We start from the raw sequence: 14967 nt of genomic DNA, 5'->3' as shown, positions 1-14967 counted from the left end.
CCCCCCCCCCCCAATATTCTATTTTTGTGTATTGACAGTTTACGATTGTCTGGAACTTACTTGAAAACATTTCTTTGAAAAACTGAAGGCATCCTGGGTGATCAAAGTTGTCTCTTCCTGAGCATGTTTACTGCTGATTGGTGAGGGGGACACCCAAATACATTTCCAAATAGGTGCTGCAAGGGAAAAATGCTGGTAAACTGATGTATGTTGGTATGTAAATGCCTATACATTCTATACAAATGCCAGTTTTGATGTTGGGGCTATACTCTGTTGTAAAACCAGTTTCAGATAACAAATACATTTAACTTTTTAATGCACATTTTTAAACACGCAATCTTCAAAGCCTATTTTTACCTAGGCCTGTTCAAAAATGGCATAAGCAAAACTTTTTTCTGAATGCAGACACCTATGGGAAGTAGCATCAGTAACAAGTTCAGCCATTTGATTCAGAGAATTAAAAAAAGAGATAATGAATTAGTACCTTCACTGCAAGATGAAAGTCCTCAGAAAAGGCAGCTTCAAAACAATTGGAAGAGCAATTAGCTTCCAACACTAACTGAAACAGTTGAACCATCATAAAATGGCTAGAGAGAAAGTAAACACTTCCCAACCCTCATTAGCACCACCGTGTAGTTTATAATTCAACATGATGCTAGTAAGAAACCACGCAGGCTCTCCCCATCTCCTCTCCCTACTCTCCAGATTCATGACTGCAGCCATTTTGTCATTAAAAGGAAAAACTGTATCAGAACAGTTCCACAGTTGCGATCAATACAGTTCAGATCCTTGTTTGCCTTTGAGCAGACAAGAAGGTGAGAAATGCTAACGTGGACTCAAGGTACTTTGCACACTGCAGCATTAGGTAGAGAAATGCAGCCTGGCTAAAACAAAGAGAAGCACTACTAAAAGTAACTGGACTGGTCTAATTAAGTTCACCTCACTGGGAATAGCAATTAACATCTTACTGCAATACTACACTGGGCAACCTAGGTATAACCAGAATTAAGAAAAAAAGTCAAGCTGGTTTCATGTAGTTGATTTTATTATTACATATTAATAATACATATCAACACAGCTCATATCAGAATAAACCCTTATGGGATCAATAAGTGCCATAATGCAAATTATGGAACAGAAGATCAGTGTAAAGTGTGGAGCACCACAGCATCCGATTAATAACAACAAAAAAAAATATGCTATGAAAACTCGTGGTATTAGACTTCACTTAAAAAAAAAAAATCTTAGGAAAGGCCTAAAGTTCACAAACTTCCCAAAACACAGGAAAAGTCATGTGCATCCCCCCAGTGAATCCATCAGGACTTAATTCCATGAAGACTTTTTGCAGATTCAGTGTTTAAAAATCTTCTACATATTTCATACTCTTTACTGTAAGAGAGCACAGTAAGCTGATCTATTCTACACACTTATTGTTTCATTCTTTTGGGGCAAATTACGATCACAATTTCCTCTAGCTTTAAACAGCTACTTCAACCAGTTTATATACATGTATGTGTAAACAAAACGCCTAAGTAAGGGCTTAAAGCAATTTCACAGAAGAATCCCAATTCAGCTATTTGTGCTCTTTACTTCAAAATCCAAAGTGCCAAAATCAAGCAGCAGAAGTTTCCACTATTGCAGTCTAAAATACAATAATGATCCCATTTACTTGTGTGAATTTATAGAAATCATTTAAAGCCACAATTCCAATTAATTCAAGAGGGCTGAGAACAGGAATACTACATTTACAGTAACTGCACAGCTTGCATGGCCAAAAATGTCTCAAAACCGATTTTTAAACTGTTATTAACAAGTAAAGGAATGTACGCATGTTGACAATTTAAATAGACAACTACTGCACTGATCCAAATTTGTTAATGCATAATCATATTTGAAAATATACAAAATCTGAAGTTATTACATGAAATTAAAACCTGGTTTTAAAAAGTGCACAGTAAAAACTGAAGGTAATTACTATATAAATTATCCACAGAGTGTGTATTTCCTGGTTTAGAGACAACATTAAGTTCTGTTTTATCTGTTACAAGTTCTAAATATTTTAAAGCCATTTACACACCAAATCAGTTTTTACTAGACCCAATACCACCCTCTGCTTCCTGGAAGAAACAGGAATTGGACAATGAACATTCACTATCTCCATCCTGTGCAGCAGCAGCTTCCGAAGACAGCTGGTTAGCCGTAAGCTATCGATTTTTGTTCTTTTTAGAATTTCCCTGCAACAAGAAACAAGTCAACAGAACATACAATTCAGATAAGAAAATTTAGACAGATAACATATAAAACCTGACATCTGATAATTTATGCCTACAGCAAACAAAGCAGCACAGTCAAACTGAAAATAAGCAATCTATAGGTTTTTAATAATGGAAGCCTGTAACTGCTTGCTCTGAAAATCCCTTTATCTTTACAGGCATAACAGAGGAAAGTACCAGATATTCCAAATAAGAACAACAGCACCTTACTTCAATCGAAACCTGTGGAAAAGACATTTGAGTCATGTCCCAAGACACTCAATTGTATTAACACCACTAATACTGTAAGGGCAGCGAAGGCAAGTCAAATCATAATTTACCCTTAAGTGATGTTTAAAATATCAACCTTATAAGATAATTGCTTCAAATTGGAAAGGACCTTCAAGATCATCAAGTCCAACCATTAACCCAATGCCACCATGACCCCTAAACCATGTGCTGAAGCGCCACATCCACACGTTTTTTGAACACTTCCAGAGCTGATGACTCCACACCACCTCCCTGGGCAGCCTGTTCCAATGCCTGGCCACCCTCTCGGTGAAGAAATTTTTCCTAATATCCAATCTAAACCTCCCCTGGTGCAACTTGAGGCCATTTCCTCTCGTCCTATCACTAGTTACTTGGGAGAAGAGACCAACACCCACCTCATCACAACCCACTTTCAGGTAGCTGTACAGAGCGATAAGGTCTCCCCTCACCCTCCTCTTCTCCAGACTGAACAAGCCCAGTTCCCTCAGCTGCTCCTCATAAGACTTGTGCCCCAGACCCCTCACCAGCTTCGCTGCCCTTCTTTGGACATGTTCAAGCACCTCAGCATCCTTCTTGTAGTGAGGGGCCCAAAACTGAACACAGTGATCTAATCACAGTGATTTAGTGACATAAAGTGTTTGTTCTTTCCCACATATATGTTTTGCAAGAATTTTTCTTCACCAAAATGTGCAGGACCAGGCTTGGAGTTTTCTTTCCAACTGGCCAACAATAAGAACTATAGCTTATGAATTGGTTTGTTAAAGAGTAGTGCTGCAGGGATGCCAAATGCAACCTATAGACCTCAAACCTGCAGGCAATGCCTAGTGTCAACACCTGGAAGCTTACCTTACTAGTCATCTTTAGTGTATCAATTTCTTCCCTTTGTTTAGTTAAGGTTTCATTCATACTGCAGAGATGGTCACTCATCATACTTAACTGATCCTCGTAACTTCTCTTTGTCGTCATCAGTTCATCCTAAGGGAAAAGAGAATAACCAGAAGCCTTTGCTCATATTAGTGTCAACTGGCAAAGCAGCCAACGTCCATCTCCACTTCGTAAGCTACACTTTTGATGCTGAATGTGTGCAATTAAGCTAAATAATTGGAGAAAAAAAACCCAAAACACTTTATGAAAGAAAGTCAATAGCTATTTTTCTTTTACCTGAAGTCTCATGCATGGTCTGTTCCCCTTATTTTTGCTCTGTTTCCTTTACACTTTGTTTTCACCCACTTTTTTATGGCTTACATAAAAGACTAACAGCTAATTTTCCCAACACTGCTTCCAGCCAAGAAACAAGTCAAGTTTATAGGCTTAGAGTGCAGCCTGTACATGAACATACATGGCATACAAAGCTGAAGGAATCAGCAATCCACATGCAGTTGTAGAGCTATGAACTCTCTGGGATTAGAGAGAGCTGGTGGGATAGCGTGCATGACTAGAACGCAGCAATGAAGGGTTACAGACACTTTAGGAAGGACAGGAGAAAAGAGAAGAAATCATGCTTTATGTGAAGAAGTGGTTTGAAGACAATTAAGATCTCATAGTTAGGGATCAGAGAACAAGGGCGATATGGTGGGCATCTGCTACAAGCAGACAAAAATCTCCCAACCCCAGATCCTGATCTTCATGAGGGATTTTAACTACTCTGACATCTCCTGGAAGGGCAACAAGGTGGAACACAAGCAATTCAGGAGTTCTCTTGAGTGTGGTAAAGAACTTCTTGATACCAGTGATCAATAGGCCTAGGAGATGCTCTCTGATCGACCTGTTACTCACAAATATGGAAAAGCTGGTCAGGGATGTGAAAGCCAATGGTAGCCTTGGCTGCAGCAACCATGAGTTAGTGGAATTTAAGATCCTGAGGGAAGCAAGCAAGATGAATAGTAGAATTACAGCAACCCTAGATTTAAGAAGAGTAGATTTTGGCTTTTTCAAGGTCTGCTTGGCAATATGCCAGATAAAACTGCCCTCGAAGTTAAAGGGGCCCAGGAAAGCTGAATGATCAAGGACAGAGCAAGGAACAGTCCAATGTTTGGGAAGTGGAGCAATTGCGGCAGAAGACCAGCATGGCTGTACAGGAAATTCCCGATTCAACAGCTTGATCTGAACTCTCTCTGCTCTGACCAAAGGAGGGGACCAGATTACTTTCAGAGGACCCTTCCAACCTAAACAATTCTATGATTCAATATCATGCAGACTACTAAACGTACAAATGGTGTGCCTGCTATCTTTTCTTAGCAAGTTTAATATGTAATTGGAGATTATCATCTTGTGCTGAGTTTGACATTGATTGTGGAATTTGTTAAAGGAACAAATCCAAAGAGCACCGTGTGTTTTTGAACAATTCTTTTACATGTATACCATTATATTCACTGCTTGTATTGAGCATTTTAGGTACTCACCATCTCAGACAGGTGAGCAATAAAGATATGAACTAATATAAAGAAAACATGATGGCATTTATGAACTGAATATTTATATATACTGTGTTTTACTATTGGCTCCTTTCTCAGCTATGTGGAGGGCAAGGACAAAGGGACAGAACATTCACAGGATGTCTGGTGTAACAGTTTGTTATCTATTGTTAACAACAGCTTCTCAAAGATTACCCCAAAGTTATTTTTCTTAATATTAAGCTATCCAGCTCAAAAAAAACACCCTGGCATTTCTAAGACTTTCAGTCCCAGGTGCTAGAAGGGACTAAGAATTTGGTGTATCATCTGAAATCAGCCACACAACCACACCTTTTGACATATCCCTCCCGCCCCCCCCGATTTTCATAAAAAGCCTTGACATCAAATGTGCTAAAACACAGGCTTGGCTACTATAACCTTTTCCTTGCAAGCATGTTCCACTTCAACTTTATACATGGGATTTAAGTACATTATTTAAGTCTCCTCTCTACGTACCATTAGAGTTTTTACATCACATAACTAAGGACCTAGTAAAAGCATGACTATGCTCAATTGTTGTAATTTTTCTCCTCCAACTTCCCCTTACACACGATTACAAAATGCATCTATTAGATAACATTTTACTTGCCTGTAATCTACTGATGTTTTGACTAGCTAGTTTCAACTCTTCTGCAAGCGATTCCTTGGACTTCTCTGCTAAAGACAGTCTTTTAGCAAGTGCTCGACACTGTCAATCAGAACAGGATAGGAAGGGTAGAAGGGAGGAAAGTTAGTTCCAGAGTATTGCCTTGTGCCATCTTTAACTGATTGCTCAGGATATTTCCATCTTTCTGTAATCCTTAGATTTCAAGAAACTTAGTCAGAGCTTGTGCACATTTTAAAATGCAAAGGTAATGTAATAATTAACATTATATTTTTGTTTCATTTTACAGAATTACCATATTGCCAATCCTCTAAATATCATATTTTTCGCATAAATACTAGGAAATATTTCATAAGTAAAAAGCATCACAAACAACTCACTTCATATATTGCTCAAATATCAGAGAAAGATGGTTCCTCCAAACTATGTCATCTACCATTAAAAAATATTTAAGAGGAGTTGCTCTGTCAACCTGGAGCTTTCGTATATTCCACATCAGTTAATTACACAAACTGAAGTGGCCACTACTTTCAAGAAAATTACCTCATGATTTTAAATGAAAACAGGAAACCATAGATACAATGATTCGTTTTGTTAATTCTTGAAGTTAAGTATAACTCATACCTAAGAACCAATTTCTCAAAGGAGAGCTGTTTTCATCACTTCATAATACACTCAAATAATCTTAAAGTGATGCTGATGTCATTCAAAATTAAGTCAAAACTAGCTTGGTAACTAAAGCCAGCTGCTTCAGCTTATATGAACAAGCCTATACATGATCACGTTATACTAAATACACCCGAGACAAGGCTACCAAAGGATTTATTTAAAAAAGTCTTTCTACAGTATCTATTTTTATGCATACTAGACCACAACCAAAAAACATATTCCAGGAACAGATTTTCATGAAACATTATGTTCTATATATTTAAAGTCACTGTCATAACACTTGCCTGTGCAAAGTTTAGAAAGGGATTTACTGTTTTCAGACACTGCCTGCATGCTCACCTCAGCATGAAAGTGTACTGATTTGCTGTCAGCAAGCTGCAGATGAGATGTAAGTTCTGCTATCCTTGCCATATAGTGGTTTTTTATCAGGTCTTCACGAGACTCAACATCTGGAGCCTGGCAAAGCAAAGATTTAAGCAGATAAATATTTAAATTTAGTAGACTGAATACATGCATCACAACATTGTCCTCTATACTGAATTCTTCCCTCCTGAGGCCTAGCTGCTCTACCCAAAAGCATTAAATTCCCCAAACACAGCAGACAAATTACAGCAGGTCACTCTACAATTTGTCACTCTGATGGTGACTCAATGTCAGACTTCCTTAAAGGACAAAGAGCTGACTGAAGATGATATGTTAAATGAAGCTAACTTCTTACAAGTCTCTGATGACGGTGAAAATCCACTGCAGAAAGAGGACTACTTTCACCTACATAAAAACTTACTGGCTTTTCCCAACAAGGAAGAATTCCTTCGCATAACTAAATTTCAGAAGATCACAACAATCAGAACTACTTCTAATGTTGCGTGGTCCCGAAGTTTAAAGTCTTTAGGCATTTGAACTTTAAAGGAAAAAAAAGAAGAAAAAAAAAACACCACCTCACATCTCACCAGTTTACTGAAAGTTACAGAGAAACCACTACAGGCAGCTTTCACATGACTTGTCATTACCTTCAAGTTCAGCACTCTGCAGTAGCTTTTAAGAACTTTTATCAGTTATTATCTGGCCCCCACTCCTTTTTAATCATACCTTCACAAGAAAAGGGAGGAGTAAAGTAAAATACACGTCAGTTCCCTGCAGTATCAGAAAAGGGAAAGCACTGAATCTTACTCTGCTAAGTCCCTGCTGGGGCAAGAGTTACACTACAGCAGTGCTAAATAATGAGTTAACATTCAGTCTGACAGCTGGTTCAAAGTTTCTTTTGGTGTGACCTCTGGTTTGGGATAGCCTGTACTTAAATATTGAACACCAGGCACTACAGTCAGTGACTTTTTTGTGGCTTGAGCCTTTCCTCAAGAGCTAAGAATTGAGGCTTGGAATGCAGTTAGGGTTACTGAAGTACAAACAGACCAATGCTTTCCTCAAATTACAGAAAGCAGACCTGGACTACAGCTCACACTGCTTACATGAATAAAAGATAACAGTTCACTAAACAGAAGACAATTAAGAAATACATGGATTTCATAAACTTGAAAATACAGTACAGAGTGTCTCATGATACATGGGTGACTCATGCCATTACACTGCAGTCTTCTTGGTAATTAGACCTTTGGAATAAGTTTAACAAATCAGAATTGAAGTATTTACCAGATGTACTTTGATAACGTTTAAAACAGATTACCTTTTCATTATCAGTAGTTACAGTCAGCATTCCAATCTAGAACAAGGAAGAAAATACACTTAAGTGAGAACTGCAAAAATAGATACCATAGCTGCAAGTCATTTTGGCTTCAGTCATAGAGGGATTTTAAAATTAAAAAGATCTTGCAACAGTTAAAACAAACCAAATTTAAGTAATTCCACCTGTAACACATACAAGGGTAATAACATAAATGAATGCCTTGAACAGAATTAAAGCTGACACCAATTTTCCAAATATATCCTTTGCCTTACAATGTACACAGAGAAAAAGCAATAAAAGCAAAAACATGCAGTTAGCCTATACAATTATGCAACTGCTTGATTACATGAAATTAATTCAGAGGTACATTAGTACATTGAAACATTACTTTTCAAGTTTAAAAGTAAGGAAAGCCAACTTGGATTTCTTAAGTATCTTCTGAATTCCTTTCTTTCCACCTTGACTAGTAAATTACATTGACAGTCAGTGAAGCACTGACAGAACTCTAGCAGAGAGTTGTATGCCAATAACAAGTTTCATGGAAGAACCAGAGGGTCTTTTCCCCAACCTCAGCAGGACTAGAGGTTTAGGTTTATATGAAATATTATATACTATGTTGACCTGTGAGTTACATTAAGCATTATGGCTAGAAAAAGCTCAAACTCCTAACGGATCAAATACAGGATTAAAAACTTAAGATGCCAGTTTACTTCAAAATTGAGAATTTCAAAACAATCCACTGGTCATTTTTATCCTGGAGCAGGAAAGTGGGGAGGGAAAAAAAAAAAAAGAATTCTATTGAGTGCTGAGCTGAGGAGACTATTTCTTACAGATGACACCCCGATAATACCACTTCAGAAGTGTTAATTCAGAGCAAAGGCCAACCCCTTTTAAATACTAGTAATAAACAGGAAAAAAAAAAATTTACCAACATAGAAGAGCAAGGACAGAATGCATTCCATATCCAAAACTTCGTGCTCCATAGAACACTGAAAGCTTGAATAGCTTCTTGATGTTGAAATTAACCTATAGTAAACTGACCTGTAATGTCTTACAACCCATTTAAAAATACTAATTACCTACTTCTGTTTGCTTTAACATACCTGGAGATGAAAAAAGTACTGGAAACTCAGAGATGACCTGAGAGATATATGTCTTGCAAGGCTTCCTAACTACATAGTCAGAAAAATCTAGAAGTACCTATTATTTGCCCCTCAGTCATAAAAGTATAGAACTACAAAAATATCTCCATTGATACTAAAGACAGTGAACAAAGTCTCAAAATCCAAAAAGTTCTAAGCTCTGCAGAAAGCATTAGCAAGCAGCTTTGCAAATACAAGGAGCCCAAGTGTGAATGCATTTCACAGTCAAAAAGCTTTCATTATTAGTGTTCCACTGATCAAACACTACTACTACTAAAGAAAGTGGATTTTTCTTTATTGAAGGAAAAAGGTCACTTACCAGACTAGTACTCTTAATAGGTTCCCTCAGACTCTTTTCTGTAGTTTCCTTCTTTTGTTCAGACACATTTGGCAAAACAGGACGCTCTTGTATAGTTTCAGTTAAATGTCCACTAAGAGAGTTCTTCAGTTTTTGGTTTTCTTTCTCTAGCTTTATTTTAGCTAGCTGGGCCTCCAACATCCAGTGTTCTTTTTCTTGTTCAAGTTTTGCAATTTTCTCCAAACTCTGCTGGACCTTTAGGGAGGAAAGTTTACAGTCCAGGTTACTGAACACAAGGGGGAAAAAAGCCCCACACAGGAAATGTTTGAAGACAGTGTTATTTTAAACCATTACATAAGTGAGCTAATGAATAATGCAGCAGGTAAACAACTACAGATTCAGGCTGTATGCTTAACTGTGGTCATATGTCAAAAATGACCATGTTATCTAATTAGTCTAAAACGTGCATCACAAAGATCCAGCTCATAGAACTGGCAACTTCATATTAGGTGAAAAATCAAAGCAGGGAAGAATTTTATGAAAACTTGAAAGGCGTGTGCCTGGCACTAGCATTGTCTTGTTCTATGCTAGAAAGACAAGCAATCTCTTCCCTCCCAGCTGCCCCACCTCACACAGAGGAACCCCCTAGTCCAGATACAAAATCAACTACGGAACAGTACATATCATATCACTCCACACATTTCTGTTGAAATTCATCTCACCCCTACTAATACACTTCGAATACTGGCCAGTACAAAAAAAACCTACTGAAGTCTTTCTCTTCTGTAAAAGCTCAATGACAGTGATCTAAGCATTCAAGCTAATAAAGAAGTTTTAGTATTAGTCTCATTCATATAAGGAGATGGGCAAACTGTGTAGGCTTTTTAAATACCATTTAACCTCCCTCTGCCTCACCTCCCCGCAAGCAACAAACATATGCATACTGCAAGAATGATAAACTGTAATCTATTACTAGACTCTAACTGCAAAGAAAAAATCATTGTTCTTGACCAGTGCTAATAAATCCCGCATAGTCCAAAAAAGCACTCAAAACATTATATAACGTTAGAAATTAATTCTTCAGTATGCCTTATTGTCTTTTTTTTTTTTGCATTTATTTGAATTATTAAAGATTGCCTGACTTCTTGTATTTATAAATTAAGAGATCAATGGCATAATCCTCTCTCTTGTAACTACATGGCCTCCTGTACCTGCAGAATGTACAAGTCTTGGATAACCCAGCCTCACAAGGATAAGTTTTACTTTCAAAACTCTACAAGACATCTGCAGTCTAATTTTAAGCTTCAATAAATGCACATATACTTACAAACAGCCATACACATAAATATATGGAGATTATTTGATACTACTTTACCTTTATAAAATACACTATCATATATGTTAGTAAAATTTATACCAGAATACCTGTTGTGCAAGACCTTCTCTACTTTCTGTGGAACTCAGAAGAACCCTGCGATTGGCTAAAGCCTCTTCATAAGGCACTGAATCTGCACAGGGCTGCAGAATGATAAAAGAAACCTCAAAACATGTTTCACAGAAAATCAGAATATGTATTGTACAATTATTTTTCTTATTGCCCTCCTTACTTTACTAAAGGAAAAATATCTACCAAGTGTTTACCAGACAGTAGAAAAATTGTTTGAGCTCACAAAAAAATACTGCCCCAAAATGCACACCTGATTAAAAAGCTCTCAGAAAACTTCAGGTGTTAATTACTGATCAAATGCATCTTAAGGTCCACTTTAAAGACATTGCAGTAAACTGATTTAACAACTGTTAAGCACACCATCACTTAATTGTTAATTTTATCAGAGACAACAGGGAGATCTGGCAGTGTTCAATCCTTTGGTTCAGCACATTTTCTCCAGTGTACCTCCTTTTCAGCTGCTTTTTTTTTTTTGCTGCTGCTCTCCACTGTCTTCCAGTGAATACAAGTATAAGAATATGATGTCATTCACTCATATTCCTGGTGAATATGGGAGGAAATTTAAATAAGCAGCTACTCCCTTCTCCTTGGAGTCTTGGCACAGAAATAATTAGTGGAAATGGGTAATGGCAGAACTGGCACATACCCTAAGTTGTAAGAGCAACTATGCTCTCTAAATTTTTCAATAGCATTACTACTCTGAGGGTTCCATTTCCTCGGCCAAAGATTCTCAGAAAATCTCATCCATTCCAAATATTGAAAAGCCTTAGATTATATTCTCTTTATAGAGAATATATAGAGTAGCATAACCAACTACCAACAGAACTGTGTTTTCTCTGTGCAAGTACACGAACTAAACAAACCTTCTTCAAAGACTTCATGTAAGCAACCGCCTTTTTCTTGTACTGCAGCATACACTCAGCTGAAAGAGGGCTGATGAACTCTGTTCCTCCTTTAGGGCCATAGCTCAATGAAGTAGTGAAGTGATCTAAGTTGTTGCTAAAGAACGAGGCAATCTAGATATATCAAGAAGAGTCACTTTTTGAATTAAGTTGGCCAGAAAGATTAATGAGAGCAATTAGTTTTTCAAGAGAAAGACAAGTATTTAGTGAAACCGGACTTCACAACAAGAATTCCAAACAAGCTACAGGCTCTTCCACATAACATAGACCTTACTAACACCAAGCATCCTCTCCACAGTATCTGCTTTTATCACCTATTCAGTTGCTTTTAACTTGTAGCCTGAAAATACCTTAGAACAAACCTGATAGTATAGATTATTAATATCAGCACCACACGTACATTTTCCAAATCATTCAAAGATAAAAAAAAAAAAAAATCACAACTTGCACAAGTTAGGGCATTATATTGAAACAAAAATATCCATTACCTTGCCCACTCCATTTGTTAAAGCCACAACAGAGGATAAAATACAGTCATTTGTAGTTATGAGTTTCTGTGTGGCAGTTGGAACATCTTGTTCTAAAGTAGCTTTCTGACTGTAATGCTTGGAAATATCTAGAAAAAGAAAAGACACATTTATGTCAAATTACAATTTTTGTCTGTTTCAGCAACCATTTTCAAATTCAGCTTCTGACCTCAGGCTTTGCATGCTTCTCCCTTTTTTAAGTAAGTTGTATAAAAGTTTAGTCCAGATACTCTTAGTTCTTCAGTATAATGCCTTTGACAACTGTTTGTGATCATAAAGAATATACATTATGCTTGTTACACAAGCCAGAATAAAGGTGTATACTTAAATGCACTCTGTATTCAAAAAATCATAGCTGTACAGGGGATCCAAGCTCACACTGAACTAGCACTTCATTTCACACATATACTTCCCATGTGTTTATATCAGGACACTTAAAAGTAGAATTTTCAGTCATGTTCAATATGTGAGTGTTAAGCTTACATGACTTAAGGGAAGAATATTTCAATTTTGTCAGAACAAATCTAAAAGACTAGAGAAGCTTAGAATGCTACTTCCCATATTCTAAAATTCTTTCAGGCAAAATTAACACAATAGTCTTCAGAGAGGAAGAAAAAACCCCACAAAACCTTTTAAGTCATTCACAAAAACATTTTAGCTTAAATATACTAATTAATTTCAATGGCACCAAAATTTAAAAAGACTCAAGTATTTATCATGTAAGAATAAACATTTTCAACTCCGCCTAATTAAAAATAAGTAATTTTTTGACAAGTGAACATTTTACATCTACTTTATAATAAAGTACTATTGCTACAGAATGGAGAAAACCCAAGTCATCACCACCAGAAGTCATAACCTAAGGTAAGCTTAAATAGTTGGAAATTAGTTTGGGTTGGGAAGGGAAAAAAGAGAAGTGATAAATCAAGCATTCTGGAGTATGGGAGCCTGAGATGTTAAGCACAACATTTCTGTTGCTAGCTAATGAACTCTACTGACAGTTTTCTTCAGTACTTTGCTTCTATTTGATTGATTTTATATTATAGTAACTATATTAAGAGGTAGACGGTATTTATCAATAAACTTATCCATGCTACAAAACTCTTGGTTTAGTGTCTCATTCTGTTTGAGGTACAATCTCTAATGTAATCTTTCTTTTTTTAAAACAGGGACTCTGCAAAATGGGGTATGTTACTGATGTTATTACTAAAAGAAACAAAGAAACACAATTTTGCTTAGAATTATAAAAGCTTAATGTTTAAACAGCTGACTAGCATGAAAACTATTCACTTGTATGGATTATTTTCTTCCTAGGAATAGCTACATGGTACAAAAATTCTAGGATATACATAAACATCAGTGTTTTAAAACTCCCTGAGCATTAACTGAACATTACTTCACTGAAAATGTAACATATCCATGTTCTTCTGATAAAAGACAGGTAAGCCATTTTCAAGTAGGAAGTTAAGTTTCAAAAAGAACACAGACTTCTTCGTACGCTTTGGTTACATATTCTTGTTAAAAATAGTAATCAACCTAAAAATGGTAAGGAAAAACTCCACTTTGAAGGCAGGTACTAGGTCAACAGTACATAAGCAGGGGAAAATATGTACATTTAATGGCATTCCATTCTGTATGCTAGTTCCACTATAGCAATGAAGTTCAGGAAGTGATACTACTCAGGAAGATCTAGAGCGCCACTATTAAATATTTCAGCAACTTGGAAGAAAAAAGCTAACAGAATAGAGGAGGGAAAAAACATGCATGCATGTCCAAAACAAATAGTTAGTAGGTTTAGTTTCTTATCTGAGCTTGTAAAGGCAAAACAAACCAGATTTATCACATATTATACATTCAACATTGTTACAGAGAGAGTACCTGTGTGCTATGTTAAAAAAAAAGCAGCAGAGCCGAAACGTAACAATATTCCTGTGCTCTCACCTTTTAAAATATCATGAAATCCATGAAGACTTGCAGCAATATTTGTAAACACCAAGTTGTAATTTGTCTTAAGTAGTCCTTCTGGTTTTGTACCTAAGAGTCCCATGTAGAAAGGAAAACAAAACAACACTAAGATTTGACCATGACTGAAAATAGTTAGCTTTGAGAATAATCCAATTTCCACCTACTAGAAACATTTGCATGGAGTATGAGAATCACAAGCAGATTCATTTATTTACATTTCCCCCTCAATATCAAATGTATATACACCAAATTTTACCAGAGTAGGCAAGTAAAAGACTTCCAAGTTTCCTAAATTTCATTCAGATTTTACAAATATCAACTGTTTCAGTCTCAAAAAGCAATTACGCATGCAGAAAGATTTACATGCTCACTGATATAGGAGGGACCATCTGGGTCCTTCTAAGGAGTAAGACTGAAATAACCTGAGGCTATACAATAGCTGTTTCCTCTTATTTACAGTATGCATTTGGAGATAGTTTCCCCACACACTTACACACAAAGGTTTTACCTGATTTTATTTAGTCATTACCATGAGAGTTACAGTTTAATAATCTTGGGAACAGGAGAAACTGGAAGTGATAATTAGCAATAAATGTAGTTTATTAACAATTTCATGATTAAGAGATGACAAAAGACATACTGTCAACCACACTATAAAAAACTACAGTCATTTCTTCTCCTCTACAGTTAACTAGGACTATCTAAAATGCAGTACATGTGACTGCTTGGTCATTTGAAAGCCTGCATTATGTCCATG

General features: G+C 36.5%; 1 protein-coding gene across 1 annotated transcript in view; it reads right to left on the bottom strand.

The window, feature by feature from the left end:
• Positions 1-1263: 1263 nt before the first annotated feature.
• The window catches only part of PPP1R21 (protein phosphatase 1, regulatory subunit 21), a gene marked incomplete at its 5' end in the record, with an annotated part of 14166 nt that continues 462 nt past the window's right edge, over positions 1264-14967 (bottom strand). Inside the window, 10 exons of the mRNA XM_010286432.1 lie at positions 1264-2234; positions 3369-3497; positions 5565-5663; positions 6588-6704; positions 7930-7965; positions 9391-9624; positions 10795-10887; positions 11680-11832; positions 12207-12334; positions 14187-14279. Coding sequence (XP_010284734.1) covers positions 2205-2234; positions 3369-3497; positions 5565-5663; positions 6588-6704; positions 7930-7965; positions 9391-9624; positions 10795-10887; positions 11680-11832; positions 12207-12334; positions 14187-14279 — 1112 coding nt within the window. The remainder of the gene's footprint in view (positions 2235-3368; positions 3498-5564; positions 5664-6587; positions 6705-7929; positions 7966-9390; positions 9625-10794; positions 10888-11679; positions 11833-12206; positions 12335-14186; positions 14280-14967) is intronic.

The sequence above is a fragment of the Phaethon lepturus genome, unplaced genomic scaffold, assembly GCF_000687285.1.
Source record: "Phaethon lepturus isolate BGI_N335 unplaced genomic scaffold, ASM68728v1 scaffold19454, whole genome shotgun sequence".
In the NCBI taxonomy this organism is placed as follows: domain Eukaryota; kingdom Metazoa; phylum Chordata; class Aves; order Phaethontiformes; family Phaethontidae; genus Phaethon; species Phaethon lepturus.
Note: the sequence above shows the minus strand (reverse complement) of the source record. Positions and strands in the feature narration are given on the sequence as shown.